Here is a 24,270-nt window from a genome sequence, read left to right as displayed (position 1 = left end):
AGGAAAGGAGAGACATATTATCCTGTAAGAAAGAGTAAGTAAAAAATGTAAACTGAATTATAGAAAATCCATCATTCACATTGAACATAATGAATATTAAATGATGATGTAAAAAAAAAAGATGCAAAAATATAACATTAATCCATTTCATATTAAAGCCCACTCCCTGAGAAGTACAGCGTACCTAGAATGTAAGACTGAGAAATATTGTTTCTCTACAAGATTAACAAACTATTTAAAATTAGTTATGCTGTACTTAAGTTATTACTTACATAATTGTGTCTCCTTTCCTGTAAAATACCTTGAAGTTGGGGAAATTTAAACCACTCCATAATATGGTCTGAATCCCAAAAAGTACAACATATTTATAATGAAAGATGGAGAAATATTGTCTTTCTGCTAAATTGCCAGGAAATTACACAGTACTTAAAATGATTTATGCACAATTTAAATTATAATTATTTCTGCGTATCCTGTAACACCAACCCAACTTGTTAACCCCTTATTATAGTGTATCTACCATTAAATATTTGTAGGTAAATATAATTGCAAAAAGGGTAATTTCAAATCAAATACACTGGAATTCCATTTGATTACAAGGGAATAACATTCTTAGCCGCAGGCCGTATTATAAAGTGTTACCCGAGTTTATTGCCTTGGACTCCCACCAATATCCTTGGCCAATATCCAAAGACAAACTTTGAAAGACCTTTGAAAAGCCCGATGATCTATTTTTCAAGACTACTTTAAAAATTAGAAGGAGGTCTGGGATTCTTGGAAGCAAAATATAAAGAAATAACAGGTAACTCAAGACTTTTGCACAGTACTGTTTGAGCTAGCAAAAGCTAGCCTCACCCCCAAAATTGATTTTCTCTTTGGTGCATTGATTATTTTTCTCTCTGAGTCACTATGAAATGTAATAATGGGGTCTCCTGTGTATATATTATAAAGTCAGTGTTTGCAAATAGAGAGTCTGGTGAAAGAGAGGCTGTAAAGAGGTCACAGAGAGTGAAAGAAGGGTTTGAATAGGTGCACTCAGTTTATTAGAAGCACCAGTCCAAACACTGCGGAAAATATTACTGCTAAAGTTATATCCTTACAAAAACTTACTTCAGAGAAAGTTAAGAAATATTATCAGGAAAAGTTTCTCTGTAGTTGTTCCACAAGTCTGTTACCTAGTCCCAAATGACTAAATGTCATGTGAGACATTTAATCATGTGCACACGTGAAATACAATCATTTAAAATGCAACTAACAAATGAAAAAAACAAACAAACAAAACCCCCTTCTGGATAACAAATAACTTGTTAACACCTTACATGTGGAAAAAGGTGCACCCAGATGTATCAGTAATGTTCCCAACCCCTCCCCTAACTATTTGACATATTACCTAATTTCAGCTTCAGATGAGGTTTAAATAGCCAGAGACGAGAAGGCTGTAACACAGCTAAAAAGTCATGAACTAAACATTGTGCTCTAAAATCTAACTTATGTATTTAAAAAAAGAAAGAAAGTATAATGTAAAAAATGTATAATGCACATTGTATACAGTCCAAACTATTCCGGACTATTTTTATAACATGTGACCAAAACTGGAAATTAGATTTTTTGCAATGAATTACAGTGTTAGCTGTGTGGAAAGTGAAATCATTAGCTTCTAAGCAGGACTTTAAATGTAATTATCTGCTCAAAAAATGTTATTTATATACTTGTAATACTCTATAAGTATTCCTTCATATTAATGTAGTCTTTTTTGTAGAGATTAAATATTTAGAAATACTTTTTAACAGTTATTTATTTTTTTGGCTCTATTTTTCTTTGGCTTTATGTCCAATCAGCATGCAGAACTACAACCTACGTCATATGAAACGGACTGATAACATATCCTTTGGCTGAAGAAAGAGCTAGCAAGGAAGCAAACTGTTAAATAATACTCACGAAGTTAAAGGGCGGAAATGTCTGTACATTCAGACACCCAGACAGCTGAGTAACTCGGCTAAAGTTACAGCTGAAGTAGATATTTTGCAGAGACTGCGAGTCTTACACAGGAATGAGCGATACTTATAGAGGAAGTCGCCCAATTGGCTAGCGTAATAGTAGCTAGCTCAGCTGCTAGCTGCCGTTAGCGAGGGGAGTTCTTTGTTTTGTTTTTCAGGTGGAGGTCCAACTAAACATGAAGAGAGACTATTAGTATTTAACTTTTACTTAGGAGTTTTATACGGATAAGCATGTAAAGAGTGCCCACAGCGGTAGTTAGCTGAACAGTAACTAAACAGTTTGTGGTGTAGAAAGTAAACAGCCAAGGGGGGCAACTTTAGCAGCAAATATCTTGTTTGTTGGCGTGGGTCAGGAAAGGACACGACGACATGGGTAACTGTCTCAAGTCTCCTACAGCAGACGACATTTCTTTGCTCCACGAATCCCAGTCAGACAGGGCTAGTTTCGGTGACGGGACAGACCCGGACCTGGAGCCACCTCCGCCCTACCAGGTGAGCAGCTGCTCAGTCTCAACTTCCAGGTGCTTTAATCCAAAACGGCCGGGGGAGGGGAGCGGAACATGCCCGACACATGAGTAACATCATAGTTTGTGAGGTTAATGTCAGTTAAGAACATACATGCTAACATGCAGTAGGTGGTGATAACAAAGGATAACTCAGTTTCATATCTGTGGCCCTTTGAGAAGTAATCATACGTTTAGTATGTGTTAACAGAAGGCATTTATCAAAAGTTGTCAAACCAGACAGCTGCTGCATTATTCACCTTATCCCAGCACAGAGCCTAATCTAGTCTGACCACTTTCTTCAGGCACACAGTTAGCTTATAGGGGGAAGCACATGTTTTGGTTTCATATTGTTGTTTTCCTGTTTGTGCTACCAGGAGCAGGCTCACATGCCCATGTACCATCCTACACCCAGCCAGGCTCGTCTGGTCACCCAGCTGACAGAAGAAGAGCAGATCCGCATAGCTCAGCGCATTGGCCTGATCCAGCACCTCCCTAAGGGCGTTTATGATGGAGGGCAAGACGGCTCAGAGAAGAAGATCAGAGAGTGAGCATTTTACATTTCTGAAATATGATGAGCTTACAACAAGCAGGGGTGCGGTTGCGTTTTTTTAACCTAAGAACTGAATAGACATTTTGGATCTCAGGCTGGTTGCTTCTCAGGAGTACATCGTAACAAAGTTGTTTAGGAGTTTGGCTGTTTCACAGTGTGTCACACTATTGTTATTATTAATGCAGGAGTGTGTCCTTATAATAGAAAATTATTCTGTCTGAAATGTATATATATTATAGGTTAGATATAATAAAACATAAACAATAAACGTAAAAATCTGAGGGTATGAAGTAAACTCTGTTTAGGTCAGATGTGATGTTGCAGCTGTTTTCAAACAAAAGCAAAATCTGGCTCATTAGCTTGAAAACAAACTGCATTTGTACTTATTCTTTCAACTTTTGTGGCACAAATTACTCTGTCATCTGTTAAAACATCTGTTAGCCTTAAGTAACATGTTTCCTTTAACTCAGCTGGTTCCCTGTTGTGTCCAACATAGTAACAGTGACCAGAAATGAAGCAAAACCACAGTCCATTTTCAAAACTGAAAAACTTCCTCTTTTGGTCCCAGGTTTTTTAGAGCATCTCTGGTCTCTTTAGTTTATCCCCCATCTGTCTCTTTACTGCTGTTAAACCCAGTGACAGAGCTCCTAAGTAGCTGTTAGCAGACTGCTATTATACCTCGTGGGCTAGACAGCATTGGAATTTTAGAAATGAGCTATGTTTCAAAAATTAAAAAGCGAGTTAAGAAGCGTTAGTATTAATTGTTGTGTACATTAGTTTTTGCTTCATGTGATTGGGAATGTGTGTAAGGAAGCTGCACAGTTAGAAGTTTTGATGTTGTGTCAAGCGTTCAAAGTGCAGATGTTTTGAAACACTGCTGTGAAGTGTGTTTCAAAACACCCAGGGCACATGGCTACAGCTAGTTGAAGTTTCGGTGTGTTTAACCCCAGTTTTGACAGGTGGCTTACCTGCTGTTTCCAGGTTTGATTGACATTGTGTAGAACAAATCTGATGACACCACATACACCCAGAAAACCTATAACTTTTTATAGGATTGGAAAAACAAAGGAATCTACAGACAGTTGTGGGATCTTTTTGACAGTTGGGTTGGTGAAACCCACAGAGTACACACAACACAACTGCTGATGCCACTGTAGAGGTCAAAAGATAACTGTTGTTGCAAAAAGACATGATTCACTAGTATTTTGGCAGGAAGTTGTGTTGTATAGCCACACATTTATATCATGGCAAAAAAAAAATACCAACACTATGTATGCTCATAACAAAAGTGCCACGTGAATGGATTTTTTTGGAGAGGTAACATATAAAAACAGAAGTTGATTCAGCCTGAAAGCAACCAAAAAACCAAATTTTTGAATAAAAATCTTTTCATAGGGCAAATATAGATGTTGTTACTTGATCCTTTTCTCTTATTCATCTTCGTCAGCAAAATGAGCAACATTCACTCCAATGTAGACAAAACATCTTCGACAAAGATTATTGGCCTATACTTAACCTTCCCATCACAAGAGAAAAAAATTAGGCTATTCAAAAAAACATAAATGGCTCAGAAAACCTTTAAATTGAGCACACTTTGATTGAACAAAGTTAAACATTGGCCAAACAAATATTTTGTTTATTTTTTACAAGATGTATGAAACTGTTAAACAGGTACCTTGTTAGTTAAATCACCTTTTAAATGTAATTTTGTACCATTTATAAAATTGCAACACACACTGTGCCAGCACTAGCAGCAGGAGTATCGGTTTCTTCCACGTTAGTGTCCACACCATGAGGTTACACGTCGCTTTTTACTGTTTAGCCATTCAAAACCAAAACCGATAGTTATTTATTAAGCAAATACGCTAAATTTTATATCCGTTTGAACCGACACACAGTACTTCTGGCAAGTCAGAAGTCTTATCAAGCATAACATGAAGAATACAACTAACTATGAATAAATAAGTAAATGGGTAAACGTGGTTCGCCATTTTAATCAAATAATAATAATAATAATAATAATAATAATAATAATAATAATGATGTGCTTTGCTGTTTTTTTCCTGCATTTCTGTAAAATGATATATTTGAAAATTCTTGGATAATAACAGTTTTTATATCTTAACATTATAAATATTATTTTGGCTAAAGAGTTTGGTTATATTTATAGATTAACCATTATAGAAACATGAAAATAATTTTTGGTAGTTACCAATACTGTTAATTTTGGGCAGCTGTGACATAAACCTTACACCAGGTATTGTTCTAATAAATAAGCATTATGGGTTTTTTTTTTTCATAACTGCTGTTGTACATAAGCAAGCATAATGTGTTTAAGTGACTGGGCAAGGATAGAAACATTTTAAATGTCTAGTGTCTCCATGGTGTACTGGTTAACATGTTATTCTTACTCATGAAAGAGCCCCAGTTTGAAACCAGAGGAAGACACAAACAGAGGGTCAAAAGCTAGTGCACTGCCTGTGCTGTTCCCAAGCATGGGTAAATGGGAGGTTTACATCAGGAAGGGCATCCGTTGTAAAATCTGTGCCAAATCAAACATGTGGATCCATCCACTGTGGTGACCCCTTGGGGACAATAAGAGAGCAGTTGAACGTAGCTTTAAAAGGACTGAAAATGAGACTGAAATGAATTTAAAAACCAAACTGAAACGAACAAATCCAATCTGGAAACGTACCGTGGATAAAATTACCGTAATTGTCGGGCTATAAGCCGCTACTTTTTCCACAAGCTTTGAACCCTGCGGCTTTTAGTCAGGTGCGGCTTTTCTATGGATTGTCCCTGATTTTTGTCATATCGTAAGACGATTTGTTTTGTTTGTTCCGCTGTTGTACGGCACTACGTTGCCTGGCGGAAGGGCATGTGATCAGACACACAGTATCGGTGTTCAAGAGTGGTATGTTGGTCACATGTCCATCCGCCAGGCAACATAGTGCCGTACAAGTAGCACGAAAAACAAACTTCAAAGTAGCGCTACGCGTTCAGCGGGAGTCGTGGATGGTGTGCAGCAATAAACTTGCGAAAAGCAAGTTATGCTCAACTCCACCGGTGGAATCTGACAGCGTGGAAAAGTGTGAAAACATCCATCCATCCACCTGAGCCTAAAAGGTAGTCTGAATCTATTTTTCTGGTGTGCTGTAGGTTATTGTTATGTACTACATTTGTTACTCGTTTATGAAGCACAGCACATGTTTCGTACTTGTAATTACCGCTACTTTTACATATACCTAAAAAGTTGTGCAAATATGTACCCATAACTTATTTTTCAAAATATTAATAAAAGTGATGTGTCTCCAAACAGCCATCTCTTTCCTGACAATTTGCTTTGTGCATATTCTCTTACATATGATAAGTCAACATTGAAACACCTGCGGCTTTTAGTCAGGTGCGGCTAATGTATGTACAAAACAGGATTTTCCCCTGATTTTAGCTTGTGCGGCTAATATTCAGGTGCGCTTTGTAGTCCGGGAAATACGGTAGTTGAAAACAAAGAGTCAAAGCGAAATAAAATAAAATCTAATTAGAAAATACAAAACTATAATAACCGACAATTGATTTCGGATACCTGTGGGAAGTCTTTTTTAGAACCTGTAATATAATGTTCGTGAGGGGCCGACACTGTTGCTGACAGTTATTCTTGTGTGTGGTTCATTGTGTGTTAAAAGCCATGTGATGTGTCCCGGCAGTGTACATGCAGTGCCAGCCAACCGAAACAAATAAAATGCTGGGACTTCTTTCCCTCCTGGGTCTCTGCTCTTTGTTGTGGTCAGGTTTTTTAGGGGGGGATAAACATTTTTGTCCCTGTAGTTTTCCCACTTCTTTGTGCATTCCCTCACATCCATCCCAATGGTTTCAGTAATCTCCCTCCAGGAGAGCATGCTTATGTTGATGCTTATGTTGGTGATTATTATTCCTTATACTAATGCTATGAATATTATTCTCTCACTGATACATTTAAAAACAGTGGTGAAAAAGTAGCTGGATACGCAGAGGATTATTTGACTGTATTGAACAGACATGTGTAGTTCAATTTCTAGGGTGCAGATCAGGTTAATGCCTTAGATTTACCACTGAATAAATCCCCAATTCAACGCAAAGTCTAAATCAACCTTTAGTTGTGTGGACATTTTTACGGGTTAATGATTAACTACTGACTATAAATTGGATCTGTAAAATCATAAGCTGTGTAATTGTTTTAGTTAGACTGATCAAACAAAGTAGATTAGAATGAGCGCTGGGTCTGTCTCGTCACAACTTCCAGTGACTTAGAGCTGAAAATCAGAGGGTATAAATGGAGAATATTTTGACATTTTATTATTAAACAGTCAATGATGAATTGATAACGTGTAACTGCGCTACATTAAAGCATGAATAATTTCAGGTTTAGGAGAACACTTCATGTAGAAAGTCTGAGAAGATTTCTGCTGTCGTGTGTTTACGCGGACTGTTTTATCTGTTTTCAGATGCGTGATCTGTATGCTGGACTTTGTTTATGGGGACCCCATCCGGTTCTTGCCATGTATGCACATCTACCATATGGACTGTATAGATGATTGGCTTATGAGATCCTTCACCTGCCCCTCCTGCATGGAGCCTGTGGATGCTGCCCTGCTCTCCACCTACGAGACCAACTGAATTTTCCATCCCTTCTTCAACCGAATCGATATATCAAACACGACCCCCTCCAGCTCCCAAAACCCAGCAGCTGCCCTCTTATAGAGTGAGAGGAGCTGAAAGAAAAAAAATGAAAGTGTTGGCTTTTGTCTTGCACTTTAAAAGTTTCCCACTCACCTAACGTTGGCCTTTCATACCCCTGGTCTGATTCCAGATTGAGCTGGTCTTAAACATCTGTTACACAAGTCGGTAAAAGACAGGTGTCCCAGCGACCCTGCATGGTTGTGTTTCTGTGTTTCTGTCATGCCTAGGCACTCTCCAGCTTTGCCGCTAACAGCGAGCATGTGGCATTTGTGTCTAAAAGAGCTGTTTGGTGACTGCGTTTCCACTCGAGCGGGTCTCAGTGGCGTTCTCCCCATCGGCCAGCACCTTTATTCATCACTGATCACGACTTAAATGAATAATTTGGTAAACAAATTATTGATGAAAATGCTCGGATGATTTGCCAGATATGTGTTGGCAACAGTAAAGAAGACCTTTCAAACATATTGATCTGTTAAACACATTAAAGTAGCCCTGCCCTTTGGATATGTGGGAATACACTGCTGACATTTACACTGTTGGTGTAGAGAAGAAGCCAAACACGATTACAAAAAGAAAACACTTTACAGAAGTCACCCAAAGTGTAAAAGTATACAGTGGTGTACTTTACTTATATCAAAACTACTTCATATGTGTCTTTAGCCGTTCCTCTAAAAATATATTTTGAATTCAAGGGAAAACAAAGTAGAGTTTTGTAATGTTTGACCAGACGATGTGTTGTAGCTGACGGCCAGTGTAAAGGGCTCATTTGTGCATGGGCAGGTGGATCAGTCAGTGGAAATTAGAAGCGCTTGCACACACTCTTCATCTGATCCAGAGATTTGCACTTTACTCCTAGGACATTATGTAAAACAGTATATTAATATATGTACATTATAACCTTGCACTATCAATACTTCATTCCTTTTATCTCCTGAGATGCAAAAGTTATATAGCTGATAAGGATGTTTTTAAAGCCGTCAGTAGTCACTTATCACATTGAAGTAATCCTAAACACGCATTTCATGAAATCTGATTCATGGTTTTGTGCAATTTCTTTGATCTTTTTTTCTTTGTGTGTGTGTAATTGAAGGGACAGAGGCTTGCTCAGCTTTAAAGGAATGGTTTGACATTAAAGCTTCTTCAAATTCTTGTTGAGAAGAATTTTTAATTTCTCATAGCTCTATTAATGATTTCTGATTGGACTAATTTCCAGCTCCAAATGATTATTTGGGGGTTTTCTTTATAGAGTAACTTTGCAGGATTCTGATTGGCTGGCCCTTTAGAACAAAAGGTATTTACAGCACGTGTTTGTGGCTTGTGTGGTCGCAGCTGCAGCCGTGCACGTGACTGTATTAAAAAATCTGCTCTCGCCGACTTCATACAGATCCAAGAGTAGAAAAAATGCTTGAAACCAAGCCTCTAGAGCAGACTGAGTCTGACTCGGGTGTAACACCCACATATTCTTCATTAAATGAAGCTTTTCTCCATAGTTAATATGAGCACCACCGATTTAAAAAGTGTGTTTGTGACAGAAAGTAAGAGATCAACAACATTTTAAATACAGAGGGAGAACGTTCTAACCTGGATCTCACCGAAGTCCAAACCCACACCAGCATGTTCACCATCATCATTTGTTTCCATCTGAAGATGAACAAACAAGATTGAAGTTGTTTCATGATTTAATTTTATTGTGGTTTTTGTGCTCTGTAGACAGAGCCGGGTGAGCTGTTCCCACGCTTTATGCTAAGCTAATTGCATTCCCTAATCCAGCTTCATCCCTAACAGAGATAACCTTTGTCTCTAAGCAAATAATGTTGAACTGTTCCTTTAATAAAGAAGCATTGTGTGGCATAGCTGGTTAATTCTGAATCTACATGAATACAGTTTTAAATTCTACACAAATATTGATCACATTTCTTTTTTGTTTTGTTGCGCATTATTGTCTTTATTTCTGTAGTAGACGTTACATTTATTGCTTTACTTTTTACTTGTGCTGTTTTGGTGGTGGTGGTGTCGGTGTCTCTTTCACATTTTCTGTTATGTGTGTAAAACCCATCTTGTATTGAAGTATCCAGCTGTTTGGTACTGTCTGGTCGTGCAAACCTGTCCTGGCTGAATTTTCAGAGTGTGAGAGTTTTTTTTCTCTCATGGTGTGACAGTTAAACCTGAGATCATCTTTTTCACTGAGCTTTCCTTTGCTGTGTTTTCATGAATATTTCTTTATAATCTTCTTTTGTTTTGTTTTTTTGGATGGCTAAGGACCCTTTGTGTAAATAAAATAATAATAATAATTAAAAAATTGAAAAATGATATGCGGTTTTGGTTTATTACCACAGAAGCATCCATTGACTTACCCCGAAACTGCTCACATCAGCCAGTGAAGTGGCTAAATAATGGGGCAGATTTGTAGCCCTGTGATTACCAAAGTAAGAGATTACAGAAAACACAAAAGCAAAAACACTCCTTTTGAGCTTTTTCATTAATGCAATCCTCAAATCTGGCAGTGGAGTGGAGAACGTGACTACATAATGAGCGCTGTGTGATTTGACTGATGTAGCAACTCAGGCAAAGCCACTTTGTTTCCTCCGCTTGCATCAGCTGCCGAGGAAAACATGAGCACGGTTGGTGCCCGTTTCAAGCGTTTCTATATGTGACGCTCAAATATCTGAGATTGGAATTACAATTGCAAAAACCACAAATTTAAATCCTTGTTTTAAGTACGATAAAATGTGGCATATAAAGGCTGCGCGTCCATTTCTTAAGCACCTTTTGAGACGAATACATTGCAACATGCGCTTTGTTTCCTCAGATATAAGAACCGACACAGTTAATCAGCTTTGCAGTGCTGCAAGATCTGCGTGCCTTTACTGTTTTTAGATTAAAACTCAAACAACTTTGACAAACACGAGGACAGACGTGGAAAGGTCCCCTATTCGTTTGCGACCATAATGAGATTTTTGTGTGGCAACATATTAAAATTGTACTAATGCCTCAAGAGTTTAGGCTGAAGGATTAGTTGAACTGCTCGTATATGCATCGCTTACTGAGAGAATGCTTGATTTACTCCTCCCTCATAAATAAAAAACAAAGTCTTTTTGTCTCAGTAGGCAGTCGTGGAGCTGGCAGGAATGCAGTGTTGCTCAAAAATTTGAAAGAAGCAACGCAATACAACAGAGAACTTAAACCTCAGATGAAAGGCAAAATACTTTGTCACTCTGTGAGTAGCAAATGAACATGGTGTAACAGATCAACACAAAATAAGAATTGCATTGATAGTTATGCATTTATTTTTGCATCCATGACCCATTTATATGAAAAATCATGTGAACAGATCCTTTTTTTCTTTACCAGTACTGACAGTTCAAGCTTAGACATTTTAGTTGAGATTTATTATCATGGCTCAGAAGGCATCCAGCAGCCTACGCTGCCTGCAAAGGAGGACATGCAATCACTTTCTCAAAAACAGCTCGACACAATGATCAGTTTGTGCCATTGTTCTAATAATGAGTGGCAGCTGGTCACAGAGAAATATGCAGAGTCACGAATCATTAGGGTTTGTACATCCCATGAAAGGTGACGGGAATAGTGCACTCCACCTCTGCCCTGGCAACCTCAGAAAGATCCTTGGCGTTGAGGATGAGGAGGTACGCTGGTCTCTGGGCACCGGGAGCTGCAACAATGGTAAGCAGCACACCTGTGGGGACAGCAAACACCAGCCTTGCTTAAAAATTACTTCTTACAATACAAGTAATTGTTAAAACACACTGCATGGAACATTATACTTTAACTGCTGTAGACTTACCGTCATCCTCATCGACAGCATCAGGAGTCTGTACAAACAACGGCTCTGAGGGGTAGGAGTCGGGCTCCTGCCATACCCAGGTCTCCTTGGTCTTCACGTTCAACTTGCAGATCTACACAGAAATCAAAAGAAAAAAAATCAACCAAAAAATTTTTTTTTTCTACACTCACAGTCTGAAATCTGCTGCTCTAGTCTCTTACCCTGTCTGGTATGAAGTGGTTGAGACCCAGGGCATAGGCGTATGTGTAATTCTTGCCGCCATACCTATTGTAGTTAATCTGAGGAAACTCAAAAGCTACAAAACCAAAGAATAACAAAAGATCACTCAGTAGCCATTCATCCCTTTTTGTCCACTTATCCTATTTAGGGTTGCGATTGAGGGTGGAGCTGTCATAGAGCAAGAGGAAGGCTACACCCGGAACAGATATGCTAACCTTCACACCTACAGTCAGTCACCAGTTAACCCTGTGTATGCTTTTTGGATGTTTGTACTCATAGTCCACACAGAAAGGCCCCACACTAGAATCAAACCCAGCACCTTCTTGCTGTGAGGCAACAGTGCAAACCAATGCACAACTCAATCATTCAGTAAAGTCTAAAAATATCTTCTTGAAAAATAGCTGCATTGTCACCTTGGTGAGGACTGGAGAACAGCACCTCAGGCTCAAGCCAAGTCGACCCATCAGCGTACATGGTGGCTGTAGCTGTGGTGTACGGCAGGCTCACCAGATTCTTCCCCTGCTCCTCCTACATCAAATCCAGATCATGGTCAGAACAACCAAACCTTGCATTTGTTTGTAGAAGATTTTATCAGTCTGATGAAAGAGAAAGGTGCTCACCTTGTGGACATCCAGGGGAATGACGTATCTGCGCACCTCCGGCTGGGGGGCGAGCATGGCTGCCTTCTTCACCTCGTCCCAGTTAGCCCTCAGGTTGGCCAACCAGAGGTAGTTGTAAACAAACTCAAAGCTGCAACACAAAAATGTTCATCAGCATTAATCTTGCTGGATCAAACAAATGCGGTCGGTCGAATGCTTCAGTTACCCTTTCCAAGCACAAAGGTCAACAACAATGAACCCCTGGTCCTCGAAGGTATTAATATGATGAAACATGCCAATAGGTGCTCCTTTAAACTTGAGATCGATGTACTCTCCTGGGTCTTTCTTGGCAATGTGGAACAGGGTCTACAAGAGAACATCAGAGCTTCAGATGAGATTATAGAAGAAGAGCAGCCAAAAACACCAGTGTGGGTTTTTTGTGGATTTAAAGATATTCGTTTGGCTCCTTACTCCTTGGCTCTCATTGGATTCGAAGCAGTCCATGTAGTTGCAGCCACGGATACTCCAGGCACTCAGGAACTTCAGCAGGTTGATTTTCACAGGAGTCTCCACAAAGACAAAGTAGTTGTCTGTCTTGCCGAAACTGAAGTAGATAAAAACACAAAACAATAAAAACCCATCAACTAAATTCAGTTCAATTCAGTTCAGTTTTACTTACATAGCTCCAAATGACAACAACAGTTGCCATAAGGTATTTTATATTGTAAGGTAGAGACCCTTCAATAATACAGAGAAAACAATCAGTAGACCCCCTGTGAGCAATCACTTGGGCGACAGTGGGAAGGAAAAACATTTTTTAAGAGGAAGAAATCTCCGACAGAGCCAGGCTCAGGGAAGTGCACCCATCTCAGAGTGTGAGGCAGGACAAAAATAACACTGAATCACGCACACAGACTCACAGACATGTGGACACACCTGTGCACGTAGGAAGGCTTGAATCTCTGATAGCTGGGGAACTGCACCACCACCTTGGACTTGTCGATCGGATCAGATTTATCTACAAAAGAAAAAGTTGTGGTGTTTTAAAGGGATCACTCACTGTTTCGAAGTCTCTGCTTGGTCCAACACTTCATGAAATCTATATGATGTTTACACTGACAGAAAATACAACCTTTTTCATAATTTATATTTTTGCACTTTAACCTTACTTTCTATGTCTGGGGTACTCACACTGTTGTATTTTAATCCGTGGGTATATATATATATATATTTTTTTTTTAATAAAAGGTAGAAATAGCCATTGTAGAGTAGATTAAGCATCATAAGTACATTTACTTATTCATGTTATTTGGAAAATAACCATCTTTTTAAATTCCATCTTATTTTTTGTACAAAATGAACTGAATTTAATGAAAAACCAAGTGTTTGTGTTATTGTTGCATGCGGGGTTTATCTAAACCTTTCTGCGTGGGTGGGATCCTGACAATATTGTAGGCCAGTGATGCTCCTTTCCCCATGCAGTTTCCAATGTTATACACAGTACCGTCCCTCTCAATATGAGGGTGGGCAGTCACTCCATTAATATTGACATAGCTGCACATATCGACCTGCACAGAAAATAAAGGCGAAAGCTGTAAAGGTGAAAAGATTGCTCGCTCTCGTCTCAGATTCAATGTACTTTATTGATGTACCTTCTTCAGAGTCTCCAGCGTATCTGTGTTGACTTTAGTGATGTAGTTGGTTTCTGTTGCAGCATAATAATCCTCACCAATAGGGTAGACATTCACCAAGCAGTTGTCTGTGACCTCAACACCTTGGAAGTAAGTGAAAAACCTGCAACCGAAGAAAAAACAGGAAAAGACTGCAGTCTATACAGGATTGTAACAAAAAAAAAGGGAACTTGGAGGTAAAATACTGCAAATATTTGCAAAGACATTGAGACATTTCTAATTTGCTCTCAAATGTGTGCATGTGGAACCAACCTGGAGAAGATATTCTTGCAGGGATCAGGATATGCGAATGTACCAAACTCAGTAATGACCACACGCTTCTCTGTAATGGCTCGCACATAAGCATCTGTCCTGATAAACCTAAATGGAGGAAAGAGAGAAAATGCAAAATCCACTTTATGGGTCATTGACTACCCCTCAGACTTCCCATACATGCAGCAAGTGGACGGGAATGTGCTAAACGAAACAATCATGTGTTTGCAGGAGTGTTTCATGCAAATGTGTTTGGTATCTATGAGTCAAAATCTCATGTCAGGACTCAACATGAGCAAACTGGCTCGACTGTGTTAGGTAATCCATGACACCATCCAGTCTTATGGCAACATATGATGTTTCACACGAAATCACACAGCACCGGCTACTCAGCTGCAGTTCAAATGCAATATGTGACACTGATAAATGACCGCCTTACTTCCGGAAGTAGGTGACCTGGCCATTCTTGAAGTCAAATTTGTGCATGAGGGCCTGGCCATCGAAGAGGTGATAGAAGGGTTCATCTCCGACCTCAAAAAGCCCGGGTCCCAGACGGAGAAGGCTTCCCTTCAGAAACGAAGGAATCCGGCCTGCAGAATGAACGTGGATCACAGAAAGTTTTCAGTGTGCTGAGTTATAAACTAGAAAGTATAAATTTCCAGAAAAGTGCAGTCGATATGCAAATGTCAAAAGAGTTATTTTCGTGTCTAGTCTATTTCTGTCTGAAAGATGTAAACAAACCTGTGACTGTTGTGGGAAGAGTCTCAGACAGCTCTTCACATGTCTCAAAAAGCTTCCTGTAGCCACCAGCTGGGTGTTCAAATCTGTTAGCAAAAAAAAAAGAAAAACAAAAGAGCAAAGACATCAAGAAACACTGCCAAAGAAATTATTGCCGATGGGTTTTCAGCAGGTTAAAATTATATATCTTTCAGCTTTAAGTAATTTTAGGATTTCTGATGACTCGTTTTTGGTCAGAAACCCAACCTGCTCCTGACTACCTAATCCTGTGAAAAACACCACAGGATTAGGTTAAAGATTTCTCTACCAAAAGTCGAAATAATTAATTGCATTAATTTCCAAAAAGTACTGAAACAAACATCACAGTTTTCACCTAACAAATCTCTTTAGTTCATTTACTAAAAAAAAAATACTACCCTGGTTGTCATTCAATGTAATAAGAAATATGAGATACAATTGAATTCATTAGAAACTGACCGGCTGACCATGGTTCCTTTTTGCTGTTGAATATAAAACAAAAAGCAAACTGTAACAAAAGCCTGTGGTCACTGGTTTAGTAACTGGAAGCCTCTGATCTCCCACTGGATTTGAGGTATTTATTCATCTGGGCCTCCTCGGAGTCAATCTACGCAATCAGCGCTGTAAAGCTTTGTCCCAGCCAATCATGTCACATGGGGAACAAGTATCCCATTGTGCCAATATCCTCTTTTGGGTGACCCAATGGCTACACCTCTCAACCTGGATTTATTGCAGAGAATATGCACTGCAAAAAGTGATGCTTGGCAAGAGAGTTGCGCTTGTGTGTTGGATTTCTTTTTCTTTCTATTTTTAACTGTTCTGATTTATGTGTTAAGATAAAATTATGCTGAGTCACAGACAGTTTATTTTAGCACTCATGCAACATGTAGGTCAACTACCCATTATGAAGAAATATCAAGAGTAGGAACTTTGATCCACATAACACTGGTTTTGCACATTGTGTGAAATAAAGACAAACACCTTTCTCATCTAAACTGCAGCTTTTATCCCAAGTGCAGTCCGTATTAGTGCCAAAACGTTTATTTACTACACTTTCACTATTTTAATTATGTATGTATGTATGTATGTATGTATGTATGTATGTATGTATATATATATATATATATATATATATATATATATATATATATATATATATATATATATATTTGTAATTTCAAGTATACATAGGGTAAGTAGAAGCTAGGTGCTGCTAATCAAATGAACTCTAAATGATCATCAGTAATCTGTGAGCATCTCTGTTAAAGGTTTTGGCAGTTTGCAAGTGTGGAGCATTGAGATGTGTTAACACAATGCCACAATTTTCCCAGGAGTGGACCCCAAGGTCAGACTGTGTGCCTCAGTTAGCATGTTAAATGTTAAAGTTCATGGCAGTATAAGACCGTTTGGAAGCAGTAAAAAGAACATGGTAGCACAGTTTAGTTCAGTGTCCTCTGAACAAACCATAAAACTCCTGGAATGCTGTCCCGTATATCATCTCAAACACCTCATACTAACCGTGTAGCACAGCGGTGGAGGGGTGCTGATTTTGGCTGTTTTGCAGTCACAGGACTTGGGCAGCTTTCATCACTGAGTTGACCATGAACTTCTCTGTATATCAAAGTGTTCTACAGTCAAATGTGAGGCCATCTGTTCAAAAGCTAAACCTTGTCCAAAACTGGGTCATGCAACAGTATAATAATCTGAAGCCCAGCAGCAAATCTACAACAGAATGGCTGAAAAAAAGATGTTGTAGTGGTCCAGTCAAAGTCCAGACCTTGACCTGAGTGAAATTTTTGTGGCAGGACCTTTAGAGAGCTGCCCACAAACCTCAATGAACTGAAGCAACGTTGTAAAGAAGAGTGGCGTAAAATTCCTCCACAACAGTGTGAAAAACTGATAATGTCGCACAGAGAACAATTACTTGCTGCTAAAGGTGATTCTACAAGCTACTGAACTATATGGTGTAGTTACGTAGTCTCATCCCAGGACTGCAGTCAGTAGTCAGTATGTGGGGAAAACAAACAGGTAATTTTGACCCAGAAATGAAATAAATGAGATAAACTCACTGCTATCTGCACTTTAACACTATTTTTTTCCTTTTTGGACATTAGTACTAAATAAAAATAAGAAATGTTTTCAGTTAAACCTCACTGCCATCATTAGGTGGGATTGTACAATGACTGTTATACAAAATGCTACTTGGATGAAATGTGGCCAGTTGTTCTTTGCTCTGAGCACAAAATGCCTTAACTTGCTTGTCTCAGCGCCGCGATAATCCAGGTGAAAAGGATTATCCTGAAGACAAACGCTGTATTGTTCCTCCTGGGGGAAAAAACATCGTTAGGAGAGAGTTGTGTCACTGCTGTGTGACGTAGCGGCCTCAGCCAACACATGAACTGAATGAATGGGAAACGCAAAACATTGTTGTGATAATCTCTCGGGAAAGAAACAAAGCATCTCTGAGTTCTACGGTGATAATCGCAGCTTTAAGGGGTCGGCACAAGTAACACATCAAATATAATCAGCACCCAAAACAGTGAGTATAAGAAACAAACAGCTGATTAGACCACAAACAAGTCAAGTAAATGCAAAGAAACAAAGAACAAAGAACACCTTTTAACCTCCGTCAGTCTGCAGACTGCTTTACGATGTTTGCACAGAGCATCAAAATGGACTAATATCAAGCACACTACAGCAAAGATTAGAGATTTTTTGAGGATTGATGCCTTAGAGCATGCAGTCACAGTGAAGCAGCTTAATCTCTGCGATCACAAGCAGCAAAGGGTCTTTGATGATATCGCCAATACAAATGAGACAGTACTCGTCTTTGAACTGAAAAACAGGTGGTAGACTGTTCATTATAATTTCAGCCTAATGAGACTCTGGGCTTGAAAAGAGATCTTTTAGTGTATGATGTTGCTGCACCTTATTTTATCCAGGCAACAGAGTGGATCGATGCTGAGAAGCTGGTCGGTTTTAAAAAGAGTTTTTAAAACAGAGCCTTTTTAGGATGTGATTGCATTTCATTGTGAAAATATAAAAAAGATACACTGGATGAGCTTTGGAAAGAGTCGATGCAGCTGATAACTATGATTTGTTACTGCAAATGTGTTCATGCTGATACAGCTGCAGTGTCTGCAATAATTTAACTTACCAAATCCAAAGTGCGCTCATTCAGCTGTTAACACCGGAAGTCTTTAAACGAGATCTCACAGCTAAAAAAAACTGTTAGAAACGCAATATGGCCTCAGGGAGGATCTGCGACAGTAATTTGGCTTCATATTTTTTCTTTTTTGTATTTTAAATTTAATGATTTTGTAAGAAAAGAAAGAGTAAGATAATGTTTCAAAATCAAAACCAGATCAGTGAGATTTTAGAATAAGTCACGAGACTGCAAGTATGACTTAGATCTGGAGTTTTTCATTTTTGAGGAAGTTGTAAGCTTTGGAACAAAATAGTTTCAGCTTCATTGAAAAAACAATGTTACTTTTCCCTCCTCTGGCTCTCAGCTACATCCCCCCGGTGGCGTTTGTTCAGATGTCAAGTCTGCAGGTTATTATCACCAATCAGATCCATCTCCAGACAACTTCACCAACTTCTTCCACTTGCTGAGGCCATTTAAACCACGCAGTCTACTGAAAGTCAGTAAACATAGTCTAAAATATCTGCTTTAGATTAAACTCATGAGTGAAACAAGTCGTCACACCACTCCCACTTTTATATTTTCTTCCATCTAGATAGTAATGACTGCAAGGTGAGGATCACCATCTTTAATTTCTCGAGTTCATGTAACAAAAGCCAGGAGCTGCGACTGACAGAGATGAAACATGTCCACAATCTCATGGATTACTGACTACCTGACAGGTAGGCTGCAGTATGTGAGACTGTCTGTTTTATTGATGGGCAGTACATGCCACCTACAGAAATACTCTGACTGATTGTGGAGTGGATGGATCTATTAGTGATGAGCAGGAAAAAGAGTACAGAGCACAAGTTGATGATTTTGTTGAGAGTTCTGGGAGGAATCATCTGCTTCAAATCCAGGGTGGCTGTAGCTCAGGTGGCAGAGCAGGTCAGCCACTAATCAGAAGGTTGGTGGTTTGATCCCAGGCTGTCTCCTGGCTGCATGCCAAATATCCTTGGGCAAGATACTACCGTAACCCCATGTTTGCCTACTGGTGGTCAAAGGGCCCGGTGGCGCCAGTGTCCGGCAGCCTTGCCTCTGTCAGTGTGCCCCAGGGCAGCTGTGGCTACAATGTAGCTTGCCATCACCAGTGTGTGTGTGAATGACTGAATGTAGTGTGAAGCGCTTTGGGGTCCTTAGGGACTAGAAAAGCGCTATACAAATGCAGGCCATTTACCATTTCTAAATGTGAAATGGAACAGAGCGATGGTGTTTGACTTCAGAACAAAGAGACATGTCCCACGACAAACACGGGTCAAGATGTTGATGTGGTGGATGAGTACCTGACGACAAGAGGATGAATTTGAAGACTGACACAGAGGCTGTGAAAAAAAAGTGGATGAGCAGCCTCTTTTTCCCATGAAACTGAAATCCTTCAATGTGTGCTCAAGGTTTTCTATCACTCAGTTGTAGTGAGCACATTGTACTTTGCTGTGTTCTGCAGGGGGAAGCAGCATCTGAGCTGGAGACACCAGCAGACTGGATAACCTGAAGAGGAAGACAGGCTCTGTGATTTCTTGCAAACTGGACCCTTTTGAAACTGTGGTGGAGAGGAGGTCACTGAAAAAACTGTAATCCATCATTGTAATCCTGACCACCCTCTGTACCACTTACTGCGACCGTGGCTCAGGAGGTTGGGAATCGCATCTGTAACCGGAAGGTCGCCGGTTCGATCCCTGGGCTCTCTGTCCTGGTCGTTGTGTCCCTGGGCAAGACACTTTACCCTACTTGCTTACTGGTGTAGGCCAGAGGGGCCGATGGCGCGATATGGCAGCCTCGCTTCTGTCAGTCTGCCCCAGGGCAGCTGTGGCTACAACTGTAGCTTGCCTCCACCAGTGTATGAATGTGAGAGTGAATGAATAGTGGTATTGTAAAGCGCTTTGGGTGCCTTGAAAAGCGCTATATAAATCTAATCCATTATTATTATTATTATTATTATTACTGGACAGGTAGTGGAGCAGCTTCTCTAACAGACTGACTCAGCTCTGCTGCCTTAAGGACAGACACAGGAAATAGAATAGAATAGAATAGAATTCAACTTTATTGTCATTGCACATGCACAGGTACAGGGCAACGAAATGCAGTTTGCATCCATCCAGAAGTGCTTTAGTGATATAGATATATTACAATATATATTAGCAATAATATAGATATGTGAGTATATTACAGAAATGGGTCTATTATGGTATGTTATAATGTACACGGTATGAAGTATGTTGTGAATATTCTATAACTATAAGTATGTACAGGCTGTAGTGAGTACAAGCTATGTACAGGATATGAACAGGATATAAATATGAAAAACTATACAGAATATGAAATAAATAACTTTACAGAATCTGGGATATACAGCTATACAGAAATGGGAACTATGCAAGTTGTAAACAGTTGTAGGATTAAAGATTATCGAATGTACAGAATGATTATTTACACAGAGCTATACAGTAGTGCAGTTAAGATAAGTGAGGGTGTAGATAGTTTCTACAGAGGCTATATAAAGTGCTAGTGGTTGTGAGTGGTGGTTCAGTCCATGTTATTATTGTGTTTGAGGGTACAGTTGTCCATTGTGGGTGTGTGTATGTTCAGTCCATGAGTTTAACGTGGGTCAGATGTCAGGAGGCAGAGTTCAGGAGTCTGACAGCTGTGGGGAAGAAGCTGTTCCGGTACCTGGTGGTCTTAGTCCGGAGGCTCCTGTGGCGCCTCCCAGAGGGCAGGAGGGTGAAGAGTCCATGTGATGGGTGACTGGGGTCTTTGATGATTTTCCCAGCCCTTTTCAGACACCGCTTCCTGTAGATGTCTTTTATGGCAGGAAGTGGTGCTCCGGCGATGCGCTGGGCAGTTTTCACGACCCTCTGCAACGCCTTCCGGTCCGAGGCAGAGCAGTTCCCGTACCAGACTGTTATACAGTTGGTCAGGATGCTCTCGATGGTGCAGCGATAGAAGTTCACCAGGATGTCTGAGGACAGGTGGTTCTTCCTCAGAGTCCTCAAGAAGAAGAGGCGCTGGTGAGCCTTCTTGACCAGCTTGGAGCAGTTGGTCGTCCAGGTGAGATCCTCGGAGATGTGGACTCCCAGGAACTTGAAGCTGCTCACACGCTCCACAGCCGTCCCCTTAATGTGGATGGGTGGATGTGGGTCAGCATTCCTCCTGTAGTCCACGATGAGCTCCTTGGTCTTCTCGGTGTTAAGCAGCAGGTTGTTTCTGTCGCACCACTCAGCCAGACGATCCACCTCCTCCCTGTAGGCGGCCTCATCGTTGTCACTGATGAGGCCAATCACCGTGGTGTCATCTGCAAACTTAATGATGGTGTTGGAACCATCAGCAGGTCTGCAGTCGTGGGTGAAGAGGGAGTAGAGGAAAGGGCTCATCACACAGCCTTGTGGTACACCGGTGTTCATTGTGATGGTAGATGAGCAGCGGTTATCCAGCCGGACATGTTGGGGGCGGTTGGTCAGGAAGTCCAGTAACCATTTGCAGATGAGGGAACTGATACCCAGGTCTGTCAGTTTCCTGATGAGTTGTGAGGGGTGGATTGTATTGAATGCTGAACTGAAGTCTATAAACAGCATTCTGGCGTAGGTGTTGTTGTTGTCCAGGTGTGAGAGGACAGAGTGCATTGCGATGGAGACTGCATCCTCTGTGCTCCTGTTCCGGCGGTATGCGAATTGGTGGGGGTCCAGGGTGGGGGGGGAGACAGGATTTGAAGTGTGCTAGGACCAGTCGCTCTAAGCACTTAGTGATGATGGGGGTGAGTGCTACTGGGCGGTAATCATTGAGGCAAGATGGGTTGGAGTTTTTGGGTATCGGGACGATGGAGGTGGATTTGAAGCAGGCCGGTACCACAGCGTGGGCCAAGGACAGATTGAATATGTCTGTGAGCACTCCTGCAAGCTCCCCAGAACACGCTCTGAGAACACGCCCGGGGATGCCATCAGGGCCTGCAGCCTTGTGGACATTGATCCTGCTCAGCACCGCTCCTACATCGGTGGGGGAGAGAGTCATAGGTTGGTGGTCTGGCGTCATGTCTGCTTTGGTTGTGGTTGTGGGGTTCCCTCGCTCAAAACGAGCATAAAAGTTGTTGAGCTCGTTGAGGAAGGAGACATCAGAGGATGCGGGGGAGGGTTTGGTGGTCCTGTCATACATCATGTTATCGTTGCCTCTATTCAACATAGCAGCCTGGCAGATAATCATTTGCAAAGATAATAATGGTATTAGAGAACCTCATGGAATGGGTGGCTGAGCAGCTGCAAGCCTTGCAGTAGTTTACATTGCAATGCAAAGTTTTGGATGCAGTGGTGTGTTACCGCGCCAGATCCGCGGCCCCGAACCGTAGTAAGGAAACCTCTGGCAGTTACTTGAAGGTTCCGTAACTGACTCGCAGCAGGTGTTGTGCCAAAAAGTGATTGTCTGCCAAAAACTGATTTCCAGTGTTTCTGTGTATTTTTTATGTGTAATATCTTTATGTATGTTCGTAAATAGACTTCGGTGAACAGGGGATACAAAGGGGTTACATAAAGAATTAAAAAATTATCTGTTTTTTAAGTATCTTTACAACTTGTACTTACATTATAACCAATCCGGTCCTTTATCCCCACTTAAAATATTTTTACAGAACTATTGTAATATTTGCTGCCATTTCTGCTGTCCTGTTGGGCAACTTACTCTTACAAAATACATTTTTAATGTTAATGAGATTTTTTTTTACTGCATAAATAAAGGTTATATAAAAGTCGCTGCCAAAAACTGATTGCGGCTTGTATCTTGCTACACGAATGTTGTTTGTGGCTCAAGATGACTTTATGTCATCCATAAGGGATGCATTTGACATATGTTTAACATATTATAGCCCAACAAGTTACTTATACCACTTTAAATATGAGCAATCGCTTTTTGGCAAATACCGGAAATCAGTTTTTGGCAGACAATCACTTTTTGGCACAACACCGGCAACAGCTTACTATACAGGTCAACTCCGCTAGCAAGAAGATCGAGGGAGACGTAGGAAACTGCTTTACCGAACCTTTATTTCTCCTCCAAGGTACGAACACCGCGTACAGTGGGCTGAAACAGTTTACTCACAGCGGGCATCGCCGATACAACTCTGGCTGTCGAGGGAGTTATTATATTCCTTTTATTTACTTTCTCTTCGTCTCTTCTGTAGTTAACCGTTACTCTTCCTTTTTCCTTCTTTTTTTGCTCTCCGCCCCGCACACATTTCCCATCAGGCTCATCCTTAAAGGGCCACGCCTGTAACAGGTGTAAAGCACGCTGCCACTGGATTCTAGATCAGTGGAGACATGTTCTCTGTCGTGACGAATCACGCTTCTCCATCTAGCAATCTGATGGCCGAGTATGGGTTTGGAGGCTGCAAGGAGAACTGTACTTGTCTAAATGCACTGTGCAAAAACTAAAATTAGGTGGAGGGGGCATTAGGGTCTAGGGTTGTTTTTCTGGAGATTTGGTCAATCTTCATCATACAATGAAGTATTACATGCTCCCAACTTTGTGGGAACGGTTTGGGGATGGCCCCTTCCTCTTCCAACATGAGTGTGCACCAGTGCTCAAAGCTAGATCCATAAAGACATGGATGAGGAAGTTTGGTGTGAGGAACTTGACGGGCCTGCACCTGGCCTCAACCAGAACAGAACACCTTTGGGATGAATTATGCGTGTGAAGGCAGATGAAGGCAAGATAGATTGATAGATATTATTATTCAACTTTATTCCACATTGAATGGCAATCATATTCCCAGTTAAACGCAATAAATCCTTTTAGAAATGTCATAAAGGGATGGCTTTTTCTAAATAGCTTTAGTTGACCAGACTGGATTAATTCATGTTGGTTGGTTGAAAAGCTATGCTTAAGTAGTTTCCCCAAAACTTCTCATCAATACTGAATGAGGCGCTTTGGCCACGTCTTGTATGTAAAAATGAAAATAAAGGGCGCCCTCTGCTGGTAATTAATTGCAGGTCAAAAGTATTTCTACATAGTACAA

The 24,270-nt window shown here is 40.5% G+C and overlaps 2 protein-coding genes across 3 annotated transcripts; one reads left to right on the top strand and one right to left on the bottom strand.

The window, feature by feature from the left end:
• The first annotated feature begins 1,869 nt into the window (after window positions 1–1,869).
• On the top strand, window positions 1,870–10,079 carry LOC308412727 (RING finger protein 11-like). Its single transcript, XM_080907270.1, has 3 exons — window positions 1,870–2,489; window positions 2,878–3,047; window positions 7,535–10,079. The coding sequence occupies exons 1-3, from the start codon at window positions 2,367–2,369 to the stop codon at window positions 7,704–7,706; spliced, it is 465 nt and encodes a 154-aa protein (XP_080763396.1). The 5' UTR covers window positions 1,870–2,366; the 3' UTR covers window positions 7,707–10,079.
• Window positions 10,080–11,020: 941 nt separating this feature from the next.
• Window positions 11,021–24,255, bottom strand: rpe65a (retinoid isomerohydrolase RPE65 a). Of its 2 annotated transcripts, none has more exons than XM_080906836.1 (14): window positions 23,355–24,255; window positions 15,074–15,156; window positions 14,772–14,922; window positions 14,333–14,440; window positions 14,042–14,183; window positions 13,810–13,957; window positions 13,326–13,407; window positions 12,861–12,993; window positions 12,616–12,755; window positions 12,411–12,540; window positions 12,204–12,318; window positions 11,772–11,866; window positions 11,572–11,683; window positions 11,021–11,463 (listed from the first exon to the last, which is right to left on the bottom strand). In XM_080906836.1, exons 3-14 carry the CDS (start codon window positions 14,816–14,818, stop codon window positions 11,318–11,320), a joined length of 1,398 nt encoding a protein of 465 aa, XP_080762962.1. In that variant the 5' UTR covers window positions 14,819–14,922; window positions 15,074–15,156; window positions 23,355–24,255; the 3' UTR covers window positions 11,021–11,317. The 2 variants fall into 2 exon arrangements, with proteins under 2 accessions (XP_080762962.1, XP_080762961.1); XM_080906835.1 differs by lacking the exon at window positions 23,355–24,255 and adding an exon at window positions 15,548–16,075.
• Window positions 24,256–24,270: the final 15 nt, after the last annotated feature.

This window comes from Rhamphochromis sp. 'chilingali' (assembly GCF_963969265.1).
Source record: "Rhamphochromis sp. 'chilingali' genome assembly, chromosome: 16".
Lineage (NCBI taxonomy): Eukaryota > Metazoa > Chordata > Actinopteri > Cichliformes > Cichlidae > Rhamphochromis > Rhamphochromis sp. 'chilingali'.
This window is presented reverse-complemented; position numbering and strand designations above follow the sequence as displayed.